Here is a 25,153-nt window from a genome sequence, read left to right on the forward strand (position 1 = left end):
TCAGATTGGTTGCAATCCACAACTCCAGTTCTCTGTTAATTTTTTATTCTCATTTTTAATGTAAGGTTAGGCCCCTGTAGTAGACATGTTTGCACAGTGTCAGTATCCGGACTCGTCACATGAATGCAAACAAATTAGAATACAGCACTTTATGTACTATGTGCACATAAAACAGTTCAGCGTTTAATACACTTACAAGAGATTGGTTGTCTGGCACCTTCTGGATGCAGCCAAGGCATGTATCCCGATGTGCTGGAAATCACCGAACCCACCTACCATTGCTATGTGGCTTCGGAGGGTGGACGATATATCAGCAGGATGGAGGACCTGATTCTCACGAACCAAGATAGACACGAGTTATACAAGCAAACTTGGCAACTCTGGAACATCTACACTTACTCAGAGGAGGGACAGACCCATAGGCCCCGTACACATGACCGAGTTTCTCGGCAGAATTCAGCCAGAAACTCGATCGGAGCTGAATTCTGCCGAGAAACCCGGCCGTGTGTACACTTTCGGCTGAGGAAGCCGACGAGTTCCTCGTCGAGCCAAATAGAGAACATGTTCTCTATTTCCTCGTTGTTCAATGAGGAAAGTTGGCTCGCCGAGATCCTCGGCGGCTTCACACAGAACTCGACAAGCAAAACGATGAGTTTTGCCCGTCGAGTTCCTCGGACGTGTGTACGAGGCCTCAGAGGACTGACTTAGAACCTCAGACGAGAACCCACCCGCTAAATGAGAGATCTGGCCCATCCCCTGATGGGACCGAGAGACTGTTCTGATAGGTACAAAGACCCTTGCTTGCGAGATGTTCACCCCCCCCTCCTTACCCCCCCCCATGCTTTCTTCTATGCATACTACCCCTTCTTTGGAGGCCCACTTAAGTGGGGATCCCTCCTCTTTGCCCTCCCGGGAGATTCTCGGGTAGAGCTAGTGCTTTCGTTTCTCTTCTTTCCTTTTCCTCTAACTCTTTTAGATAATGGAAAAAGAAGGGCGAGTCCGCGGACCCTATTTATCACATAACATCCTATAGGTGTACAATGTTCAGTTGTTGTTACCGGTGTGAGTGTGACGCGGGGGAGTGGATAGCGCACGTTTTGCGCCGACCGCCTGACACCAACACCACCTGTGAAATGGGCCTAGCAGAAACCTCGCTGTGCCCGTGTTTTTTTTATAGACGTGGGCCCCCGCCGGAGATATGATATGTACCTGTAGATGTCAATATGTCTATTTTGCTGTTGTGGTCTATGTGGACGCGCCTTTTGTTGTGACTAAATAAAGAATTTTGAAAAAAAAAAAACATCTGCGTCCAATTGTAAGTGTCATTTGCAATTCTGTAAAACGAATATCTAGCATCATTTGAAGAACCCCAAAAATTTCAAAGAGGACCGCAGGAGTCTAGTTTATGGTGCGTGTAAACCGAAAATCTACATAATTCACTGTTGCACATGCACTCTAATTTACAGTATACTTAAAGTGTTACTTAACACACACTGGTTAATGTATATTGTCCTTTTTATTTCTGTATATGGATGATGGCACTGTAATTATTTTAATTCAAAAAAGAAAACATTTAAGTACCTTTTTCCTAATTGATATACAGTTGTTTCCCAGCATGTCCACAGGGAAATATAAGCAGGGAGGAGCTTCTAGTCCTCCGCTGCCGGTCACATGTTAAAAAAATATTGGAATACAGACTAAAAAAATAAATAAAATACCAATAAACTGTTTTAAATTAACATACAAAATTGAAATTATATCTTTATTATTTTATGGAAATAACATGGCGTAGGCGGATTTCTGCCAGTCACAGGCTCAATCAGGTTTTATGCAGAATACAAAAAAATTATCTTATAGTATGAACAGCATGTAATACACCATTTATTGATAGTTTTTTATGATGTGGGTTTAGTGACACATTAAAGCCAAAATGTTATCATTTTGAATAGAGCAGGGAATGTTGTTTTTTTTGTCTTCTCTAATTGGAGAATTTCTTTGACTTCCTGTTCTATAGACGAAACAGAAATTGAGAGGAAATGTCTCCAAGAAGACAGAAATTCTCTTAAGGCTCATTCACAGGGGCAGGACTATGGCCACCATAGTTTTTTTTGCCACTATGACACTATTTTGGGACCATTGTCATTTATACAGCGATTAGTGCTATAAAAATGCACTGATTACTGTGTAAATGACACTGGCAGGGAAGGGGTTAAACACTAGGGGGCGATCAAGGGGTTAAATGTGTCCTAGGGAGTGATTCTAACTGTGTGGGAGGGTGGTCTCACTAGAACATGACAGAGATCACTGCTCCCGATGACAGGGAGCAGTAGATCTTTGTCATGTTTACAGGCAGAACAGGGAAATGCCTTGTTTACATAGGCATCTCCCCCATTCTGCCGCTCCGTGACACGATCACGGGTACCCGGGGGACACGCATGCCCACTACGCGCAGCCGTGCCATTTTGCCGATGTATATATCGGCATAAGCCGGTCAACAAGTTGTTAAGCTCCTCATTTCAGTGCGAAACTAGTTGAGCAGGAATTTCTCACCTTGGGCTGCAATAATCTCTGACGGATTGTCACCGTACAGATTTTCTACCGGTGTCATACTGTATATAATCATATTCTGTGTCGGGGAACCTAGCAAATCCTATAGGTGTAATTGGTATGTCCTTGTCAAAGAATATTTGGATACATATTTTGATACTGTTTGATTTTAAATGTATCTTTTTTATATATACTGTATATTTCTTAGTAAAGATGTAAACATTTTTTAGTCCAAATAACTGCCTGAACATATCAAATTTCCTCCTTACAAAACTCTTTTTTAAGCATTAACAGGAGGCGGCATAGTATATCTTATTCAGGGCTTTTTTTCAGCCACAGTAACGGCACCTCCAGCACTGAATGTATGAAATGGCAAGAAGTGCTGGTGTGTGCTGAAGGGTCATTGGTGCTGGCTGCTGGGGTATCTATTGTTCCTGAAGATCTATTTTTGCATGGTGGTCTATTATTGCTGGGGAGGTCTATTATTGTTGCTGGTGGGGGATCTATTTTTGCTTGGGGTCAATTATTGCTGGAAGTGATCTACTGTTGAGGAGGGGTCTATTGTTGCTGGAGGGCATCTATTTTTGCGTGGCAGTCTATTGTTGCTGGTGATATATCTTGTTGCTGGTTGGCCTTATGTTGCTGGGGTCAATTGTTGCTGGAATGGATCTACTGTTGAGGGAGGGGGTCTACTGTTTCTGGCTGCTGGAGAGTATATTGATGCTGGGCTGGCTGCTGAAAAATCTATTGTTGCTGCCGAGATCTATTGTTGTTGGGGTCCATTGTTTCTGGGGGAATCTATTGTTGCTGGAAAGGGTCTAATGCTGCTGGCTGCAGGAGATCTACTTTACTGCTTTTCTTGTTGTTATTAACAAATTCCATCCAAATGACTTGTCACCACAAAATGATACTTGGTTCTGTATTCTCTAAAAAGGGGCGATACTGGGAGATGAGTAGGGGGTGGAACCAAGGGATGGTGCTTGGAGGTGGGTAGGGGGCGGAGTCAAGAAGTGACTCAGAAGGGGGAAGTTCCTGCACCTGTTCTCTGAGAAAAAAAGCCCTAATCTGATCCACAGTGCCACCCAGTGGTGACACAGGTTTTCTATAATTCGTGACCATAGAGGTGATCGGGACCAGGGCGTCCCCATTCATCTCTATGGTCTAGGACAGTGGTATCCAAACTGTGGCCCGGAGGCCAGATGCAGCCCTTTGCTTGCCTTTATCAGGCCCTTGGGGCATTGTTCCTCTCACTGATATGAGATGCGGTTCCTCTCACGAACACCAACTATTGGGCACTATTCTTGGTACTGACACCAATAAAGAGGTACTATTCTTTATACTGACATCAATGATTGGGCACTATTCCTCCCAATTGACACCAATGATGGGGCACTATTCCTCCCAATTGACACCAATGATGGGGCACTATTCCTCCCAATTGACACCAATGATGGGGCACTATTCCTCCCAATTGACACCAATTATGCGGCACTATTCCTCCCAATTGACACCAATGATGCGGCACTATTCCTCCCAATTGACACCAATGATGCGGCACTATTCCTCCCAATTGACACCAATGATGGGGCACTATTCCTCCCAATTGACACCAATGATGCGGCACTATTCCTCCCAATTGACACCAATGATGCGGCACTATTCCTCCCAATTGACACCAATGATGGGGCACTATTCCTCCCAATTGACACCAATGATGCGGCACTATTCCTCCCAATTGACACCAATGATGGGGCAATATTCCTCCCAATTGACACCAATGATGGGGCAATATTCCTCCCACTGATGCCAATATCCGGCCCCCCTCAAGTCTGAAGGACAGTAAACTGGCCCTTTGTTTACAAAGTTTGTAGAGTGTAAGGCTGCATTCACACCTAGGCGTACCCCCTCTATGGAGATGGTTCACATCTCCTATGCCGAACGCCGAAAGCCGTCTGAAAAAAAGGTCCGGGACTTTTTTTCAGGCGGCAGGCGTACGGCGTTCGGCGTGGAGATGTGAACCATCTCCATAGAGGGCAATGTGTTTTCATCACTCCAGCGTCTCTGGGCTGCTGCGGCGTCACACTACAGGCGACAAAATGCCTAGGAGTGAGGCCGCATTCACACTGTAACGTGGCGTATTTCGGCATATTTTGCCGCTACAAATTGCGGCGTATTTAACCCGCGATTTGCCGCGACAAAACGGGTCTTTTTTTTTTGACAACACATTGTTGTCTATGGCCGAACGCCAATGCCGCCTGAAAAAAAGGGTCCGGGACTTTTTTTCAGGCGGCAGGCATATGGCGTTTCGGCCTTTGGCGTGAGATGTGAAACCATCTCCATAGACACCAATGTGAAATCTCCCCTCCAGCGGCACGAGCGTCGGGCGTCTGGCGTAAAAACGCCTAGATGTGAATGGAGCCTGAATGGGGGCTAAGCGACAAGCATTTTGTAACTTCCAATTAGGGAAAATATGAACAGAGCCGTGTTTTTCTGGAAAGTGTGAGATCACAGTTTGTTTTTGATCTGATGCTTTCAAGGGCAGAGGAGAGATGTGGGGTTTTATAGACCCCAGATGTCTCCATAAAGAGGACCTGTCATGCTTTATTGCTATTACAAGGGATGTTTACATTTCTTGTGACAGCAATAAAAAGTATTTAAAAAAATTAAAGGCACAGTGTAAAAATATTTTTAAATAAAATAAATAATAATAATAAAAAAAGTTAAACCGCTCAGAGGTGAACGCAAACGTGTGACACACGCATATGTAAATGGTGTTGGCACCACACATGAGGCATTGCTGTGAATGTTATATTCACATTATATTCATATTTTTTAAATTGGGTTATATATTTCCCCCCCCAAAAAAATTGCGTTTGAAAAAATGCTGCGCAAATAACGTGTGACCTAAAAAATTGCAACACCCACCATTTTATTCTCTCGGGCCTCTGCAAAAAAAAATGTTTGGGGGTTCTATGTAATTTTTTAGAAAAAAAACGCATTTTTACATGCAGATTGTAGAAGTGTGAAAATAAGCCTAGCCTTCAAATGGTTAAAGAAAACATTGCAGAGCCAGGCATAGCAGTGCCATACAGCCCAATACACACAGCCGACTTCTACGAACTACAAATCGGGGTTATAAAGCAATAGCTGTACAGATTATATCAGGAATAGATTATACACTATACCGGCGAGTGGTCACATGATCGAAACCGCGTATGTCACCTGTCAGTCATGTAATAGCATTGATCTAATAGAGCGACACAGCTCCTCCCATCCTAATGACATCACGTCCGCCCCTGAAGCAAAAATGCGTTCCAGTAACCCGGAAATCCGCTTCAAGTGGGATGGTGCGGGACTCGTTTCCGGAGCTCGGCTGGGCACACATCCGGAAAGATGGTTCCTAGTAGATGACAGTGCCCACGTACAGCCGCATGGTAGTGTAGCCGTGCCCGACCCTGTAGTGTGTGAAGATGTCAGACGTTGGGGTGGAGAAGAGGGAGGATTGCAGGGGCTGGACTGACAAGCAGAAAGAGGAATTCTATACCAAGGTGAGCTGTATTCTTGTAGGATATAAACCCCTCTTCCCTGTTTACAGACTATTCGGGTGTCACCTCTTTAAAATCGGTCTGAAATCGTATCAGGTCACTTATTTATAGTCTTTCATCAAGTGAATTGTGGAGCGGAATTTGCAGTATAAATGTACCCTTATTACATTCTTATTGGTTCTTAGGTTTCTTCTGTGACCGAGTTAATTTTTCCTCGCTTCCCGTTGTGTCTCTGTAACAGGGAGTGGAAGGAAATCTCTCCAAGTGTAACCTAAAAAGCAATACGACTCTATCTCTGTACCCAAGCTGTGTCCAGGGTTTTATTTACATGCCACCCCATCTGCCCCACACCACCTTTATCCCTCCAATTCCTCATTTACTGAGCAAGAAAAGAGGAGGAAAGATCTGATATTGTGGAGAACACAAATCTGTGCACAATTGGTGTAAATACTGTCCACCAAATTAACATTTAGAGTAAAACGAAACACAAAACTTCTTCCTGTTTTTTTTGCCATCCGTATCCCATTGGGGAGATTTCAATTCACTTCCTGTCCTATAGACAAAACAGGAAGCGAGAGGAAATCCGTTCAAAGTGTATCCCAATGAAAGGTTTCTCCTCTACTTCTGTCATGGTGAGAAACCAAAAATTTCTGATTTTCTTTCCCATCAGGCTCCCTGTGTACTGCAGTCCTCACTCTAAAATGAAAGTCTCCTCAGTGGAAGCACATGTATGCTGATGGATAGATGAAGGGCAGATGGCTGGAGGGAGCCCTTAAAGGAGCAGGAGCACACTAAACACCTTGCACAATGGCAGCAAAGGTGCGAGTGTGTTGCCTAACCACAATGACAACAATACAAAAAACAACAGTCATGTTTCCATCCAATCAGCCAGAGGGATGTAAAAGAGTACCACCATCTGTCTGTTTTTGGTGGACAAGATCGGATGGCGGTGGTCCACTGACCTCCACCTCTCCATGGAGGACAATGCAGGGTCTGATCAGGTGGACCTGATCTGTCAGTCTGTGTGAAAGGGGCCTAAGTCCTACTTTAAGCTTTCCTGTCTGAGGTCATTCTGTATTTGTAAACTCTAACAGGTAGTATTGTTAGACCCCTTTCACACTGGAGCCGTTTGCAGGCACTATTATGCTAAAAATAGCGCCTGCAAACCGACCCTAAACAGCCGCTGCTGTCTCTCCAATGTGAAAGCCATGAGGAGTTTCCCACTGGAGCGGTGCGCTAGCAGGATGGTAAAAAAAGTCCTGCTAGCCGCATATTTGGCGTGGTGTGTATACCGCTCCTTCACCACTCCTGCCCATTGAAATCAATGGGACACCGCAGCTATGCCGCCGGCAATGCGCATCTGCAGAGGTGCTTTGCGGGAGGTTTTAACCCTTTCTCGGCTGCTTGCGGGGGGTAAAACCGACGAATAGCGCTGCAAAATTAGCGGTAAAGCGCCACTAAAAATAGCGTTGCTTTACCGCCACCGCACCTCTCGCCCCAGTGTGAAAGGGGCCTTATAGAGGCCCTGGCAGGGGAGAGACTCAACAAAGCCACAACGTTGGCAGGAAAGGGAATTGAGAAAGCAAGAATGGGGATCTAAAGGTCACCACACACACATATACATTATATCTTATCTATCCAATCAGGCAGGCCCTTGTCCTACCCAGTTGTTGGTGGATCTGAAGGAGATTATGCAATCAGTGTGGTGGATTCATGTTGTGTGGGAGGTTGTGGCCGATCCCAGTTTGAGAGCCGTATGTGTGCATGGGCTCAACCACAGACAGTGTACATTCGACCCGGGCACTTGCATGGCTGTCAGATTGGGCGCAGTAGCTGTGTTCATGAATGGCACTGCCTGCTTGAGGATGCACTGAACACCTGTGCCTCCCTATGTGGACAAACACGGCCCTCACATGGGTGTACGCTGTAGTGAATGAGGCCTATTGGTTCTCTGTGGCTGTTTAGTCAGATCAGGCAGTACATGTAACACGCTTGTAGTCACCCAAAGCTAATACCTTACTAGTACATGTAACGCGCTTCTAGTCACCCAAAGCTAATGCCTTACTAGTACATGTAACACGCTTCTAGTCACCCAAAGCTAATACCTTACTAGTACATGTAACACGCTTCTAGTCACCCAAAGCTAATACCTTACTAGTACATGTAACACGCTTCTAGTCACCCAAAGCTAATACCTTACTAGTACATGTAACACGCTTGTAGTCACCCAAAGCTAATACCTTACTAGTACATGTAACACGCTTCTAGTCACCCAAAGCTAATACCTTACTAGTACATGTAACACGCTTCTAGTCACCCAAAGCTAATGCCTTACTAGTACATGTAACACGCTTCTAGTCACCCAAAGCTAATGCCTTACTAGTACAGGTAACACGCTTCTAGTCACCCAAAGCGAATACCTTACTAGTACAGGTAACACGCTTCTAGTCACCCAAAGCTAATGCCTTACTAGTACAGGTAACACGCTTCTAGTCACCCAAAGCTAATGCCTTACTAGTACAGGTAACACGCTTCTAGTCACCCAAAGCTAATGCCTTACTAGTACAGGTAACACGCTTCTAGTCACCCAAAGCTAATACCTTACTAGTACATGTAACACGCTTCTAGTCACCCAAAGCTAATGCCTTACTAGTACAGGTAACACGCTTCTAGTCACCCAAAGCTAATGCCTTACTAGTACATGTAACACGCTTCTAGTCACCCAAAGCTAATGCCTTACTAGTACAGGTAACACGCTTCTAGTCACCCAAAGCTAATGCCTTACTAGTACATGTAACACGCTTCTAGTCACCCAAAGCTAATGCCTTACTAGTACATGTAGCACGCTTCTAGTCACCCAAAGCTAATGCCTTACTAGTACATGTAACACGCTTCTAGTCACCCAAAGCTTATACCTTACTAGTACATGTAACACGCTTCTAGTCACCCAAAGCTAATACCTTACTAGTACATGTAACACGCTTCTAGTCACCCAAAGCTAATACCTTACTAGTACATGTAACACGCTTCTAGTCACCCAAAGCTAATACCTTACTAGTACATGTAACACGCTTCTAGTCACCCAAAGCTAATGCCTTACTAGTACATGTAACACGCTTCTAGTCACCCAAAGCTAATGCCTTACTAGTACATGTAACACGCTTCTAGTCACCCAAAGCTAATGCCTTACTAGTACATGTAACACGCTTCTAGTCACCCAAAGCTAATACCTTACTAGTACATGTAACACGCTTCTAGTCACCCAAAGCTAATAACTTACTAGTACATGTAACACGCTTCTAGTCACCCAAAGCTAATACCTTACTAGTACATGTAACACGCTTCTAGTCACCCAAAGCTAATACCTTACTAGTACATGTAACACGCTTCTAGTCACCCAAAGCTAATACCTTACTAGTACATGTAACACGCTTCTAGTCACCCAAAGCTTATACCTTACTAGTACAGGTAACACGCTTCTAGTCACCCAAAGCTAATACCTTACTAGTACAGGTTTTCATGGATTAAACGTGATGCTTGCTGCTAATACTTTTCTTGTTTTTTCCTTGTTCAGTTTAGAGAACAGAAGGTTGTAGTTGAGGAATTATCCAGCCTGAAGAAAGATCGGGTAAGTAGTAGTAGTAATAATAAAAACTATACAAGTTTGTTTTCTTTGGTTACTTTATCCTAAAACTGTTATCTCCCATCACAGGTCAGCATGTAGACCAAATCAACATTCTGAATAAAAATGAACTTGCATGATGAAGAGTAGGGTTGTCCCGATACCACTTTTTTTAAGACCGAGTACAAGTACCGATACTTTTTTTTCCAAGTACTCGCCGATTACCGATACTTTTATTTAATCTCCTGTGACAGTGGCACATGTGTCAGTGTTTTTTTTTAAAAAAAAAAATTTATTTACAATGCTTTCTTGTTTTTTTTTTTTTTTTTTGTGTGTGTGTGTGTGTGTGTGTGTGTGTGTGTGTGTGTGTGTGTGTGTGTGTGTGTGTGTGTGTTTTTTTTTTTCTTTTTTTTTTTTTCTATTTATTGCAATTTTTTCTTTTATTTTTATCAGCCCTGTTGGGGGGCTATGGTGAGATATCAGGGGTCTTAACAGACCCCTGACATCTCCCCTTTGAGACAGAGAAAGGGACTAGTGACACATATTCCCCAGTCCCTTTCTCAGCAGCCTCCACTGCACTGAAAATGAAAGGAGAGAAGACAGCGGCTTCTCTTCATTCATTGAATAATTGGGGAAAAGGGAAGAGGCGCAAGATAACCACTAATATATAGGTAATAATGGTAATTACCTATACCTGATCATGTACCCAAGTTGGGGTTTGTTGCTGTAACCAGCTAATATGTACTAAAAAAAGGGGGGAAGATGGGGGAAGGGAGAGTGGCCTGAGAGGAGGCCCAAAAGGAGTTACAAATGGCAACAAATAATGATCTAGAGTGTTCTGATACAAAAGGGGATTTAATATAGTATCAACAATTGGAGTATAAAAAGTACAGTCATGAATGTACAATATGATGAAAAATGCAACCATTAAAGGGGAAACGGTTATAACAAACAAGACTCACAATAAACAACACACAATGACGACACTGTCCGGACCTATCTGGGTTCAGCCAAGAGTGGTATGCACTATTGTACAATTAAATGATTAGTTTGGAAACTCGAGTAGAGAAGGGGAGGGCGCTATATTCATCAGAGGCAATGATCTGATGGCTCTAACCAGATTCAGCCAATTAGTGTCAGTACTAGTGGCTGGACCCAATATGCGGGGAGGGAGGGAGGAGGGGGCAAAGGGGCAGAGAAGCGGCAAGATATAATCTACAGGACTAATTGAGTTGTTTATTCTTCATATATAGAAAATGAGGGCCAGAATAATATTCTAGTTATGCCAAGTGGTGGTTCTAATAGTCCATAGGTAGGAGGCTGAGAGGTCATTCAATTGGTTGATGTTGGGCAGCAATAGTACATGTGAATAAGGGCGGTCATAATAGACTGATTCCTGTGAAGTCCGTTAGTACAAGCCGGCAGAAGCAGTAAGGGTTAGTTGGTTTAAGCTCATATCAGTCATGCATAGTCCGTCCCATGAATGAGAGAATTGTGAAGCAATTGGTCTGCTGAGATGAAGCGTGTCAACTATTTATAGCATTATTCAGATGTTAAGCAGACATAGTTACTGCTGTAGTCCCAGTACTGCTGGAGTATATTGACAACTTTATGGTCTGTACATTACCAGTCTGTCATCTTGTTCATCCAAGCTGGACTTAATTCATGAGTGAATCATGCAACAATACAGACCTTATGTGCGGTGGTAGCCATAGTTATCCATGCAGTGCTGGCAATAAGTGGCAGGGGAATCCTCATGTGAGGTGCCCAGCAGTAAACGGGTAACTTGATGTGGAGGCTGCTCAACTGAGCTCCTCAATACTCATAAGCCGTCCGGTGCCACCTCCGTCTGTCACACGCAAGGGAAGCGTCACGTGACAGGCGCCGGGTGATGGCGTCAACGCATTTCGCCGTACTCAATGGCGTAGCTTCAACTCGGACGTTTCTCTTTATTCATTAACTGAGACATCGTAATCACAGGAGTTTACAATGTTTCAGTTATGGGAATGGACAGAGTCAGTGATGCACGGAGGGGGACACGGAGGATTGAGGGGGACAGATGCATGGAGGGGGACACGGAGTACCAAGTGTGTGTGTGTGTGTGTGTGTGTGTGTGTGTGTGTGTGTGTGTGTGTGTTTTTTTTTTTTTTTTTATTATTAATAAACTGCATCTACAACATATAAAGCCCTGTACACGCGGCCAAGCTTGCCTTGAAACGCCATGTATACACAAGGCCACACAAAAGTCCCGCCGTTCTTTTGAATGGCAAGAACGTGGTAACGTCAAAGACTACGACTAGCTGGCTAAATTAGGTTCTATGCTACCACCCATGTGTCAAATTGTTATCGAGCATGCACGGTTTATTTGCCCTTCAGGTAAGCATACAGACGATAGGTTTTCTCGGCAGGAATCCCAGCGGGGAAAACTGCAATGGAGCATACACTCGGCTGTGATTCCCGGCCAAAAGCTCTCCTGGCAGTTTTCCTGCTGGGAAAACTGGTCGTGTGTATGAGGCTTAAAAGTATTCCATTCACTTGTAAATGTGCCCAATGTAAACTGCCTTTAAAGGCCAGCAGGGGTTCTCCCATTGAACAAACAGGAAGGCAGTTGGTAGAGCTCAGCTGTAATGTTAGGAAATGTCAGTTAAATAATAGAGTGAAGCTATATCAGATTAGAGCCCAGAAGAAGCCTTTCTGGCAAATAAAGGTAATATGGGGGGTGTATAATAAGGGCCACCAACTGTACTAAAGCTCCACCTGATCCTTTTTTCAAACGAAGGGTCATGGTGGTCTGGTAAGTAGGCACTTACCTTCCACCGGGTGTCGCCAGTTTGATATCTGTTCCGTGGTGATGGTGTCTACTCTCAAGTCAACCATTTGATACATGGACTTACCAATTCTTATCATTTAGTGACCATTGCTGCATTTATTGGACCTGTTTGCACCTATTTTTTATGTTATTATATAAGCACTTGCACTTTAAATCACTTTTATATTGTTGACCTTATAGTTAATATATTGTTTCAAGATAGAATTTGGAATTTATTTATCTCCTACTATTAGCGCCCCCTTATTATACACCCTCCACATTGCTAAAAATGTTTTCACACCACTTTAGGGGAGCAGCTTCTTTAATATATAATATATTTTTATTACCATAGCGCAGAGTTCTCTAGTTATTCAAATAAAGGGAATAGTCGGCAACTTGTGGTGTTTATGTTTAAAATTAAATACTGGTGCACTTTAAAGTACCCATGTACTGAGAAAGATGTGAGAAAAAAAAACAAGACTTTAAATTTCTGTTATGTGTTTTTGTTTGTTTTTCAGAAAGTGTACAGACAGCAGCCCAATAGCAACATTTTCTTTCTTGCAGACAAGTCTAAAACACTGAGTGAATGCAAAAGTGAGTCCATATGTGTTTTATGTCTATAGCTTTTACATAACAAAGTGTGTGTGTGTGTGTGTGTGTGTGTATATATGTATATATAATTTGTTTTCCCCAATATGCACAGTGAACATTTTACCTATGATGGTTAAATCCTTGTCTATAGGACACATCCCTCTTAAATATGGCATATCTGATCTATATTGTCAGTTTACTTTTAGAAAACAAATTGAAATAGAGAATTATAGTTTAGTCACCACCAAACAGCTTCAGTGGTTTTGTTTGTTCTCTCAGCCATGCCCTATGCTGAGAGCAATACCACTTTCAAATAGGAAAGATCACCTTAGAATTTTTGGTTTTAACTACTTAACATTTTGGCCAATCCTGGCATTATTCTGGCGAAGTTGTAATTTTTGAAACGCAATTTTTCTTGGGGAAAAAATACACGGTTTAATGCAAAAAAAAACCCCACCATAGATAACCCAATTTTCTGGTAAAATATAAAAGATGATGTTGCACTGAGTAAATCAATAACAAACATGTCACACTTTAGAATTCCGCACATTTGTGGAATGACGCAAAACTATGATACTTAAAAATCTCCATAGACAACGCTTATATTTTTTTCCAGGTTACTAGAATTATTGCTCTCTAACGTTCATTGTGATGCACCTTACATGTGTGGTCCGAATGTCATTTACATATGCGGGCACAACCTAAGTATGCATTACCAAGCCACGCTATGTGTGTGAAAGGACACACAGAGCAGTAGCTCCGTAGCGGGCCTGCACAGGTGCCTGCATGGCAAGCTGCTTGACATGGGGCACTAGTTAGGAGGGAGGGGCCTGGAACACCGGCGGGGACCCGGGAAGAGGGTAATCGGGTCTGCTCTGTGCAAAACCACTGCACAGAGCAGATAAGTGTTAAGCCCTGTACACCCGATCGGATATCTGATGGAATCTAATCCGATGGATTTTTTCATCGGATATCCGATGAAACTGACTTTCATCAGTCTTGCCTACACACCATCGGTCAAAAATCCATTCGTGTCTGAACGCGGTGCCGTACACCACGTACGACGGCACTATAAAGGGGAGGGTCAAATTCAACGGCGCCACCCTTTGGGCTGCTTTTGCTGATTTCGTGTTACCACGTGTTGGTAAAAGTTTGAGAGCCGATTGGCGCTTTTCAGTCTTCGCGCTTGTCAGTCTGTTACAGCGTGACGAATGTGCCATCTCCATTACGAACACTAGCTTTACCAGAACGAGCGATCCCGTCTCCTAATTCAGTCTGAGCATGCATGGATTTTTGACCGATGGGCTTATCCACAGACGATCGTTTTTTTTCTATTGTTTTTTTATCCATAAGAAAAATTTAAAACGTATTCTATCATTTGTGGAGCCCACACACGATTGGTTCGTCCGATGAAAAGGGTCCATCGGTCCGTTTTCATCAGATGAACCGATCGTGTGTACAGGGCTTAACATGTTTGTTATTGCAAAAACAAACCTTTAGTATCACTTAAACATGTTTGTTTACAACATACAAAAGGGGTGCTACGTGGAGTGTAAAATTTGTTCTTTTATACTATATCCCTGACTGAAGAAAGGGGAGAGTATAGCCTCTTTTAGAATAGAGATAGAAGAGGTAAAATGTGCCAACATCCCATTTGGTATATAGAACAATAAGACCAAAGTAATTTCGATAACATCGGCTGCTTGAGACCAATGAGTATCAATTGTTAGGTCAAAAGGACAAGGAAAGGGGATTTTGGTAGGGACTTTTCACGGCACTGATAGGAAACGGTATGATAAAAAATAACAATATTTATTCAACATAAAACAAATACAATAAAATGACATTTAGGGACAGGCCCCACATTGCACATCGGAGAGCAAAAAAACAACTGTGTCAAAATGCAGAGAGTCGGTGACCTCGACCGGTTTCGCGGTATTTACCGCTTCTTCAGGAGGTAGTTTCTAGAGAATATGCATAAAACATATAAATAGATAGATTTTTATTGTATCCTATGCTTGTCTATTTATATGTTTTATGCATATTCTCTAGAAACTTCCTCCTGAAGAAGCGGTAAATACCGCGAAACCGGTCGAGGTCACCGACTCTCTGCATTTTGACACAGTTGGTTTTTTGCTCTCCGATGTGCAATGTGGGGCCTGTCCCTAAATGTCATTTTATTGTATTTGTTTTATGTTTAATAAATATTGTTATTTTTTTATCATACCGTTTCCTATCAGTGCCGTGAAAAGTCCCTACCAAAATCCCCTTTCCTTGTCCTTTTGACCTAACAATTGATACTCATTGGTCTCAAGCAGCCGATGTTATCGAAATTACTTTGGTCTTATTGTTCTATATCCCTGACTGATTATCATTTTTTCTTACGTTGCCATTAAAGTCCACCTAAGCCTCTTTCTTTCATACAATAACCTAACTATACAAACGTTTGCCGTTTTTGACAGAAACACTGGATGACCTGACGCATACATATCAGATTTTCGAGAACTCTGAAAAGATACAAGACCAGAATTAAAGCCTTTGTGTGCTTTTGAAGATGTGTGGAATATGTTGTACTGTCAGTTTATGTGCCCATGTGGACACATCCATATATCAGGAAAACAAGAAGCTAATACGAAGAGGCCCTAATGGCAGCCAGCAGCTAATGAGAAGTGATCCCACCCACCATTACAGTTGTTATTTCTCTGGCCATGTACTCCATCTAAGAGGAGAACTGACCCCACAGCCTCTGCAGGATGAAAACGGCAATGTTTTTCTTTGGAATGGAGAAGTTTTTGGAGGAATTGAAGTTTTGTCTGCAGCCAACGATACCTTTGTAATGTTTCAGCATTTAACCTCTTGTGATAATGAGCATGACCTATTGTCAGTCTTCTCTAAGGTGCAAGGACCTTGGGCTTTTATTTACTATCAAAGAAAAAATCGCAGCCTTTGGTTTGGAAGAGATTTTTTTGGTCGACGAAGTCTCTTATGGAAATTTAGTGATGATCTGGAAGAAATGTTGAGTCTGACTTCCGTGGCAGAATCCCTGACCGATGACGGTCATTGGCAGGAAGTCCCAGCATCAGGGATTTTCAGGTGTGACCTGAGTACCTGTGCCCAGGTAAAATCCATATCACTGACATGGTATCCTTGGGTGTCTGTATCAGAAACGCAGCTTCCTAGAGCAACCGTACACGATGAGGAACAAAAATGGATTTTAAACACCCTCCCAAAATGTGTAACTCAACTAAATCTTGGAAGTGATGGACTCCTTGTGCCAGTTTCTGCATTGAACACAGACATTCCTGAAACATTTTCAGAACAGAAATGTAAGACAGTAAGTTTAGAAGAACTTCAATTGTTGATTTCTGATGAACACGGGAAAAATATTCAGTTGTTTGTAAATGTTTTAAGTGAAGCTGTGCTGAAACGAGTTCTGAACCTTCCACGCTTAAATCGGTCATCGTCTCCAGCGCCTGAAAGACAAGTAAATGTTGCCATACTTTTTTCTGGTGGAATTGACTCTATGATTTTAGCTGCACTTGCAGATCGCCATGTTCCACTTGAGGAACCCATTGACCTTTTAAATGTAGCTTTTATGATGCGAGCCCCAAATCGGCAGAAGGCACCTTCGAAAAAATGCAGTCGAGGGAAAACTCCAAGCTCTGCGTTAACAGGAAACCAATCTAATCCTGATGCTGTGCTGACAGATCCCTTTAATGTCCCCGATCGAATAACCGGCAGATCTGGTTTGGAGGAGCTTAAAGCCTTGTGTCCAACAAGAATATGGAATTTTGTAGAAATAAATGTCACTCTGGAGGAACTGAATCAAATGAGGCAAAAGTATATATCTCAGTTGATCTATCCATTGAACACCGTACTTGATGATAGTATTGGCTGTGCTGTTTGGTTTGCTTCTAGAGGAATAGGTATGCTGCAAAGTAATGGAGAGAAGAAACCATACAACAGCACTTCTAAGGTAATTAGAAACTGCATCAGACCTATCCTGCAGTGTTTGAAGGAGCCTTACAACTATCTACAGCAGGGGTCTCAAACCAACGGCCCTCCAGCTGTTGCCAAACTACAAGGCCCATCATGCCTCTGCCTGTGGGAGTCATGCTTGTAACTGTCAGCCTTGCAAAGCCTCATGGGACTTGTAGTTTCGCAACAGCTGGAGGACCACTAGTTTGAGACCCCTGATCTACAGTAATTGATTTCAATGTAGGTATGGCTAAAAGCTTGTGGAAAAACAGATTGGGGGTTATTTACTAAAGACAAATTCACTTTGCACTACAAGTGCACTTGGAAGTGCAGTCGCTGTAGATCTGAGGGGGACATGCAAGGAAAATAAAAAACAGCCTTTTTAGCTTGCATATGCATGGATGATAAAATCTGCAGAGCTTGTAGTGCAGAATGGTTTTGCATTTAGTAAATCAACCCCATTGTGTTAATGCAGGAATAAAATGCTGTGTGTACCTGTTTGTTTGTTTTTTGTTTTTTTTTGTGCAGATGTATTTCTCAAATTCACACAACAAACATTTTATACATAGATCCCCAAGTCTTATTGGATGCAAGTAACAATACATAAAGTACTCCTTCATTAGAAAATGCCATTTGCAGTTGACGGACAGCTACATGTTCCCACAAAGCTGCATAATTTGCTTCTCCAGCTGCATAAAAATGAACAAAGCCTATCCCTCTATAGCAGGAGTAGGCAACCTGGGGCCCTCCAGCTGTCGTGGAACTACATTTCTCATGAGGCATTGCAAGGCTGGCAGTTACAATTACTCCCAGATGCATGGTGGGACTTGTAGTTCTGCAACAGCTGGAGGGCCTCAAGTTGCCTACCCCTGCTCTATAGTGTGTACTTGTCTCAATTGGGAGCATCACATGTAATGTCTGTCTGCTGCTTTGTTCCTCTGCCATCTACATGAATCACAGCTGACAACTTTTCCTAATGCCAAGAGACAAATGGTGATGGGGGAGGTAACTCCAGCTGATTGACAGCCTCCACTCTGTTGCTGTGTGAAAGGGGGTGTGTCCCTTCCCTACAATCAGATCCCAGACCTCACTGCGCTCTGCAGAGTCTGACTTCAGCTCTCTGTCCCCCTTTTTTCTGACAGCTTAGACAAACTTTATAAATTCTGGACTTTGAACCAATGTAGAGGAGAAAAGACTGTAAATAAAAAGGTACAACTTACATAGGGGGATTTTCTTCGTCTCTGTGTATCACATGAGGATAGTCGCTTCACTGGGTATATGTGAGGGATTACAACCACTTTAAAGGAGAAATGTTTGCCAGCACACCATGGAACGACGTAAATAGCGTTCAAAGGATGTTTTATTGCATGATCACAACACAAAGAAAGTGCAACATTTCAGAGCCATATATGGCCCCTTCGTCAGGCATGTTCCCTCTCCTGCAGTGGCTTGGTGATCTGAGCCCTCTCTGTGACCGTAGTACGGAGTACCCTATACCAGCTGTCACTTTTTTTGAAAAGGCGCAGCTGCGTCATTTATTCGCAGAGTTCTGTGAATGGACTACAAATACTGACATCCTCTGTGGATGTCTGCTTGTAGTTCTCAATGAACTGCCAGAGTGTTGTGGTAGTTCATTGACTCTTCCTGTCAGTGTGAACCTGCTTGACCGTATGATGTACGGCACAGATGGCTCACACTGACAGTCTGCAGGTGTCCTGAATGGCACCAGCAATCTGCTGATCATCGGTGCAATGCTTTGCAGGATTTTTTTATTTTTTTTACCTGCAAAAAGGTGAACTTATTCTTTAATGTCTAATGCTGCGTACACGCGACTGTTTTTCATGACGATAAAAATGCAATTTTTTTAAATTGGTCATTAAAAACGATCCCGTGTAGGCTCCAGACCATTTTTCTCGACGTGAAAAATGGGCATTACAAATTTAGAACATGCTTTATTTTTTCACGTCCTGAAAAAAAGGTCGTGTGTGGGCTTTAACGACGGGGGGAGAAAAAAACGTGCATGCTCAGAAACAAGTTATGAGAAGGGAAATTTGCATAATCAAGCCCAAAGGGTGGCGCCATTCGAATGGAACTTCCCCTTTTATAGTGCCGTCGTACGTGTTTTACGTCACTGCGCTATGCTCGAGCATTTTTTTTTTTTTTTTTTTACGATCGTGTGTATGCAAGACAGGCTTGATAAGAATCGTAGAGGAAAAAACTTTTTTTTTTTTTTCCATGACATTAAAAACGGTCGTGTGAAGGGAATACTCCTGGAGCTAGAACTTCCCCATGCATGATGCAGAAAGTCTGAGTTCTGGTGCATAAGCCCCAGCTTTCTTTGCAAGAAAAGGGAAGGTGACATGTTCTGAAGCTGCTCTGTCCTATCCTTTAACTATATTGTGCTGCTTGATGTTCCAGCTCATGGAAAAACTCCATGGGGGGGAAAAAATGCATTGCATTACAGCTGAGGGTTCTTTTTTCTTTTTTTCATGTTGCATGATGACCACAGTAAAACCTGACTTTTTCTGTGAAAGTTTAGCTTGGGAAGCACGAAAGGAATAGGAACAAGCTCAATTTTGCAGGAAAGGTCAAGATTCTTATGCATGTGCCTCCATTGTGGGGACACTCATAGTTTAGTGTTAGGACCACAGACTCCAGGGTGCCGTGACGCGGCTCACGCATGCGTTTGCAAATGTGTGCGGACAAAACCCCTGATTTTAACGCATACTGTTAGACAGGTTAATTGGTTGTTCTGCGAGCTGGTTGGTAAGTAGGCTTGGTTTTTCCTGGGCATTCCCCAGGCCTTTGTTGATATAAGATTCTTATGCCAGTTGAGTCTGGGTCTACTTTTCATGTGATTGATTTTTTTTTCCCTTCCTGTTGGTCTGTTTTAATTGGTCAGGGGTTGTTACAGGTTTGTCTTAAAAGTGATGAGTTTGCAACCCATTGTGTAGTAAAGTGTTGCTTAATCTGCTCTTCATCCACACTTTAGGTTGTGCTGACTGGTATTGGTGCAGATGAACAGCTTGGTGGTTACTCTCGTCATAGAGTCAGATTCAATAAGTTGGGATACAAGGGTCTTCTTGATGAGCTGAGTATGGAATTGGGACGCATCTCCTCTAGAAACCTTGGGCGGGATGACCGAGTTATTGGTGACCATGGCAAAGAAGCAAGGTAAGCCAAAGTATTTGTTTTTATTAACCGCACAAACTGCATTGCATCGCTGCATTTTAATACATGTTAAAGCAAACCTGGTGCTCAAAAAAGCAACTTTGTTTTGAAGCAAGAGGGTCTATAATACACCCAAACAACTAGAATTGTATTGGTGGGTCAGCATTGTAAGCCTCCATGACTCTATCGTGACAAGACTCCATTTTAAGATATATATATATTTTTTTTTTTTTGAGCAAAAAAAAATAAAAAATCCCACAAGACCAGTCCAATGCGATAGAAGAGCCCTTATACTTCTCGGCCTTCCTCGGTCTCTTCCACATTTGACACTTTCTGGAGTGTCGCATGCTTGTGCTCTTTACCGTGCACCATTGTTCCTTCCTCTGACCCCTACATGACTATAAAACACAGCAGCAATGTAAAGGTACAAGGAGCAGAGGGCACAGGCATTCCAACACTCCCAAAAATGTCAGACTGAAGAGACTGATGACTGCTGCAGCAATTGTAAAAAATTAAGAAAGTAAGAGACCAAAAGGTGAGGTTAAGAGCATATGTGAGAGAATGTGTTCCTGCACTGTGCAGGATATTTATGTGCGATTCCTTATCTGTCAGGACAAACATGTAATAGCATCGCTGCTCTTATATTTTATTGTCGCCAGACTATATGTTGTATACTACTGGGACTTGGTGCCCATATCCACAAATCCACAGTCTAATATGATGCCTCTGTAGGAGTCATCCCATTAAATGATAGAAAGGAGGGCATACTCGAGCTTCACCCATCTTTGATGGCACATAACCATGCATTCCTGTAGCTTGTATATGGCTAGTCTTGCCCCTCCTTGGTTACCAGCTGGGATGGACACGGGCATGTTCAGAGTGTGAATACGTCTGAGCTATCCTGCCAGGAAGATGTCAAAGTAGACAGCCAATCAAAGAGAGTTGTGGGATTCTCTGTCCCATAGTCGCTAGTATACACACATCTTGTATACATGTGACTGCGGTGTGGAGAATGACTCAACTGTCTGATTGGCTTTCCACTACGACAGCTTCCTTGCGGGATAGCTCAGGCAGGTTCCCCTGTAACCAGGTGACATTTCTAGTATCCAGCCTAACTTCCTAACTTGGCTGTACCATGTTGTCATATGTCAAATAGGCTGGTGCGAAGTGGACCAACATCCCCAAAAACAGGGATGTTTGTTTTTAATAGCAAAATCCTAAAATATTTCAACACTGTTGCCATTCCCTTTATTTTTATTGAACACATACCTACACATGTGACTGTTTTGTGAAAAAACATGTGGATTCTGAGGTTGCATGGGCTATCCTGAGCTTTTTAGTAGCCGATGAAACCTAGGAGTGAGGTAATCAAGACTTCATAACGTACTGCGTAAGGCTTGTTATTTCACACCATTGCGGCTTTGAAGTTGCACTACTTCAATGTGATTTAAAAGCCAACTATCAGTGCGATTTCATGTGCGGCTTACAGACCTCTGTGCATCTTCATTTAACAGAATGCAAGTCACACTGAAATCACACATAAATGGTGCAGGAACCTTTTTTCAAAGTTGCTGAAAATGGGGTGCGACTTCTCATGTGACTTTAAAATGTCAAATTGCATGACAAGTCACACTGGTGTGAACCAGGGGTAACTGTTCCTTTTACACCTGATGTGAATTCAAGACCAACATGTCAAAACATTTTGTGTCTGTGTCCGATTTGAGTAACTACTCTCTTCCGGTCTGTTGACATGTGAGAAATTATGGGGGAAAAAGGACAGCAATAAAAACATTTTATAGTAGAGTGAGGAAGATTTTGAACTTCTCATGGCTGTGTCTTCATGAGGGAAATATTTTGATCACTTTTATTCCTATTGCAAGGAATGTAAACATCCCTTGTAATAGGAATAGTGTGTGACAGGTCCTCCTTATGGAGAGATGCGGGGTCAATAAGACCCCACATCTCTCCTCCCAGGCTGGAAAGCATGAGATTGGGAAAAAAAATTCACAGATCTCATGCTTTTAGCCACGATTGCGGCTTTGTTTACTTTTGTGACGTCCTAATGTCGCACCCGGGCCTCCAACGGTCATAGAGGTGACCGTCACCGGTAATCTCTATGCTCTTCATTCAGCAGAGGCCGATTCGTTTTCTGATGGCACGGGAGAGCCTGGAGAAGCACCGGGAGGGGGGGGGGGGTGTCCCCTGTAAGAACGATCAAGCGGCAGAACCACCACTATGATCGTTCTTATGGTGCGCAGAATCGCCGCCTGGGGAAAAAAAAAAAAAAAAGATATCTGAATGATGCCTATAGCTGCAGGCATCATTCAGATATCCCCCACTGAAGTCCAGGACGTCATATGACGTCCTACGGTATGGAAGTGGTTAAGGAATGACAGAGATCAGGAAAATAAATCTTTCTAAAATCTTTAGGGCCAGTCCACATCACATGCAGTGCGTTTTTTTTTTTTTCTGCCCCTCAAAAATGCCCCAGTACAGTAAAACAAAGCATCTGGAATACATCCCGAAATACATCAAACGCACTGGAACTCGCCAAAAATGTCCCTTCTTGTTAATGTTAACAATTTTTGATGGTGCATTTTGGTCATATGAACATTCATAAATTATCAAAAGCCATATTCTGCATAACGTGCTAAAAATCAAAATTTTAGCACAAGTCTTTATAAACAGAAGTAATTTCATTGCAATTTGGTCAGTCTACTCCTTTTTAATTTTTAAATCATTATTGTAGCTTGTTCGCTGTATGTAAGTGATTAGAAAACCTTCTGTCCTATTCTATATGCACATTGTTCTGCCTTTCAGCTCTATAGTGGCTTTAACATATTTAATATTCAGTATTGACGTTGTTTTAACCATTTTATATTTCCTTTTTTTTTTTTTTTTAGGTTTCCATTCCTTGATGAAAATGTGGTCTCATTTCTAAACTCTTTGCCAATCTCAGACAAAGTGGACTTAACATTGCCCAGAGGACTTGGTGAAAAATTAATTTTGCGCATGGCAGCTGTGAGTTTAGGACTTGGTAACTCCTCCGTCCTGCCAAAAAGAGCAATGCAGTTTGGATCCAGGATTGCAAAAATGGAAAACAGTAATGAAAAAGCTTCAGACAAATGCAACAGACTTCAGACAGAAATCATTGATTGAATAGGCTTTTAGTTGTTTTATGGAAAGTTGCTGTAAGAACATATACTATATTTTACATTTAAAATACTGCTAATAAAATTTAATTGAAAATGATAAAAAGTGTGAAATGTTCATTTGGTGTATTGCAGAAGAAAACCTTTTGAAATAAATGAATCTTCCATCCTGTGTTCTCATTCACGTTGCACAGACCAGTTACTGAAGATAGTTGGCAATATTTATCTTGTCCTTAAAGTACTCATTGCACTTTATATACGATTCTAAGTTTCCAACATCAAACCGACCAGATAATGTATGGCAGTACACTGGTTTTCTGAAAAGAGAGGGGGAAAATGTTTGATTATTTATTTTGTGTGTGAATATTTGGAAGCTCAGGAATCGCATTCTACTAATTGCGGTCTTCTTGCAAAATGTAGTGCAACTCTGCATATTAACCAGTCAACTTCCAGGTTTTATTGCCAAAGCTTAATTGAAGCTGAATGCTTCATCCAACATTAAAGCTCCTTTCACACAAGGTGGACTTCGTCACTAGGGAGTCCGCCAGCTCAGCGGGAGATCTGTCCGCTGATCTCTGCTGAGCCGGCGGATGACAAGCTCCTCTCTGCTCACTGAGCGGGGAGGGGCTTGTGCAGCACCGCTGTCTCCTATGGAGCGATCTGATGAAAACGGACAGCATGTGCGTTTTCATCAGATCTTACCCGATCTGCCATACGTCTGATTTTGGCAGATCGGATCTCATGTCTCCGCTGACATCCGACACCCCATAGGACTGCATGGAGCGGCCGTTCAGGTCCGCCGTCAAAACTGACCTGAATGGTCCGATTGTGTGAAAGGGGTTGTAAAGGTTCGTCTTTTATTTTCTAAATTGGTTCCTTTTTAAGCTAGTGCATTGTTGGTTCACTTGCCTTTTCCTTCGATTTCCCTTCTAAATGTTTTTTTTCTTTGTTTGAATTTCTCACTTCCTGTTTCTCCTCAGTAAGCTTGCCCCCATCATCCGAGCGGTGGAAAGTCATTTAGAACAGCTTACTGAGGAGGAACAGGAAGTGAGAAATTCAGACAAAGAAAAAAACCATCTAGAAGGGAAATGGAAGGAAAAGGTAAGCGAACCAACAATGCACTAGCTTAAAGTAACCTATTTAGAAAATAAAAAAACAAACCTTTACAACCCCTTTAACCACTTCCATACAGGGCACTTATACACCTTCCCGCCCAGACCAATTTTTAGCTTTCAGCGCTGTTGCACTTTGAATGACAATTACGCGGTCATGCTACACTGTACCCAAAATAATTTTTTATCATTTTGTACCCACAAATGGAGCTTTCTTTTGGTGGCATTTGATCACCTCTGGGATATTTATTTTCTGCAAAAAAAATAAAAAATCACCGAAAATGTCAACTTTTTTGTTTTGTTTCTATTATAAAACATTGTAAATAAGTAAGTTTTCTCCTTCACTGATGGTACTGCACTGACGGGCACTGATAAGGCGGCACTGGGCACCGATGAGGTGGCATTGCTGGGCACTAATATGCGGCACAGATGGGCACTGATGGGCGGCACGGATGGGCACTGAGGGGTGGCATGGATGGGCACTATTGTATGTGTTTTACTATGCCTGCCAATCAGTGATGCCCATTGTGGGCACTGATTGGCATCCATTGCAGCACTGATTGGCATCCATCTTTTGTGTCCTCATCCCTGGTGGTCTAGGATGGCATACCTTTATTTTTTTAATC

At 42.6% G+C, this 25,153-nt stretch overlaps 2 protein-coding genes across 5 annotated transcripts in view; one reads left to right on the forward strand and one right to left on the reverse strand.

Moving 5' to 3' along the window:
- The first annotated feature begins 5,861 nt into the window (after window positions 1-5,861).
- On the forward strand, window positions 5,862-23,521 carry ASNSD1 (asparagine synthetase domain containing 1). Of its 2 annotated transcripts, XM_040357144.1 has the most exons (6): window positions 5,863-6,095; window positions 9,667-9,720; window positions 13,042-13,117; window positions 15,577-17,090; window positions 20,085-20,266; window positions 23,167-23,521. In XM_040357144.1, exons 4-6 carry the CDS (start codon window positions 15,669-15,671, stop codon window positions 23,420-23,422), a joined length of 1,860 nt encoding a protein of 619 aa, XP_040213078.1. In that variant the 5' UTR covers window positions 5,863-6,095; window positions 9,667-9,720; window positions 13,042-13,117; window positions 15,577-15,668; the 3' UTR covers window positions 23,423-23,521. The 2 variants fall into 2 exon arrangements, with proteins under 2 accessions (XP_040213079.1, XP_040213078.1); XM_040357145.1 differs by lacking the exon at window positions 13,042-13,117 and having other exon boundaries at window positions 5,862-6,095.
- The window catches only part of LOC120943694 (bifunctional protein GlmU-like), a 72,786-nt gene continuing 71,047 nt past the window's right edge, over window positions 23,415-25,153 (reverse strand). For all 3 annotated transcript variants that reach the window (XM_040357146.1, XM_040357147.1, XM_040357148.1), the window contains exon 9: window positions 23,415-23,732. In XM_040357146.1, the coding sequence (XP_040213080.1) occupies window positions 23,615-23,732 (118 nt within the window). In that variant the 3' untranslated portion in view covers window positions 23,415-23,614. The remainder of the gene's footprint in view (window positions 23,733-25,153) is intronic.

The sequence above is a fragment of the Rana temporaria genome, chromosome 6, assembly GCF_905171775.1.
Source record: "Rana temporaria chromosome 6, aRanTem1.1, whole genome shotgun sequence".
NCBI lineage: Eukaryota > Metazoa > Chordata > Amphibia > Anura > Ranidae > Rana > Rana temporaria.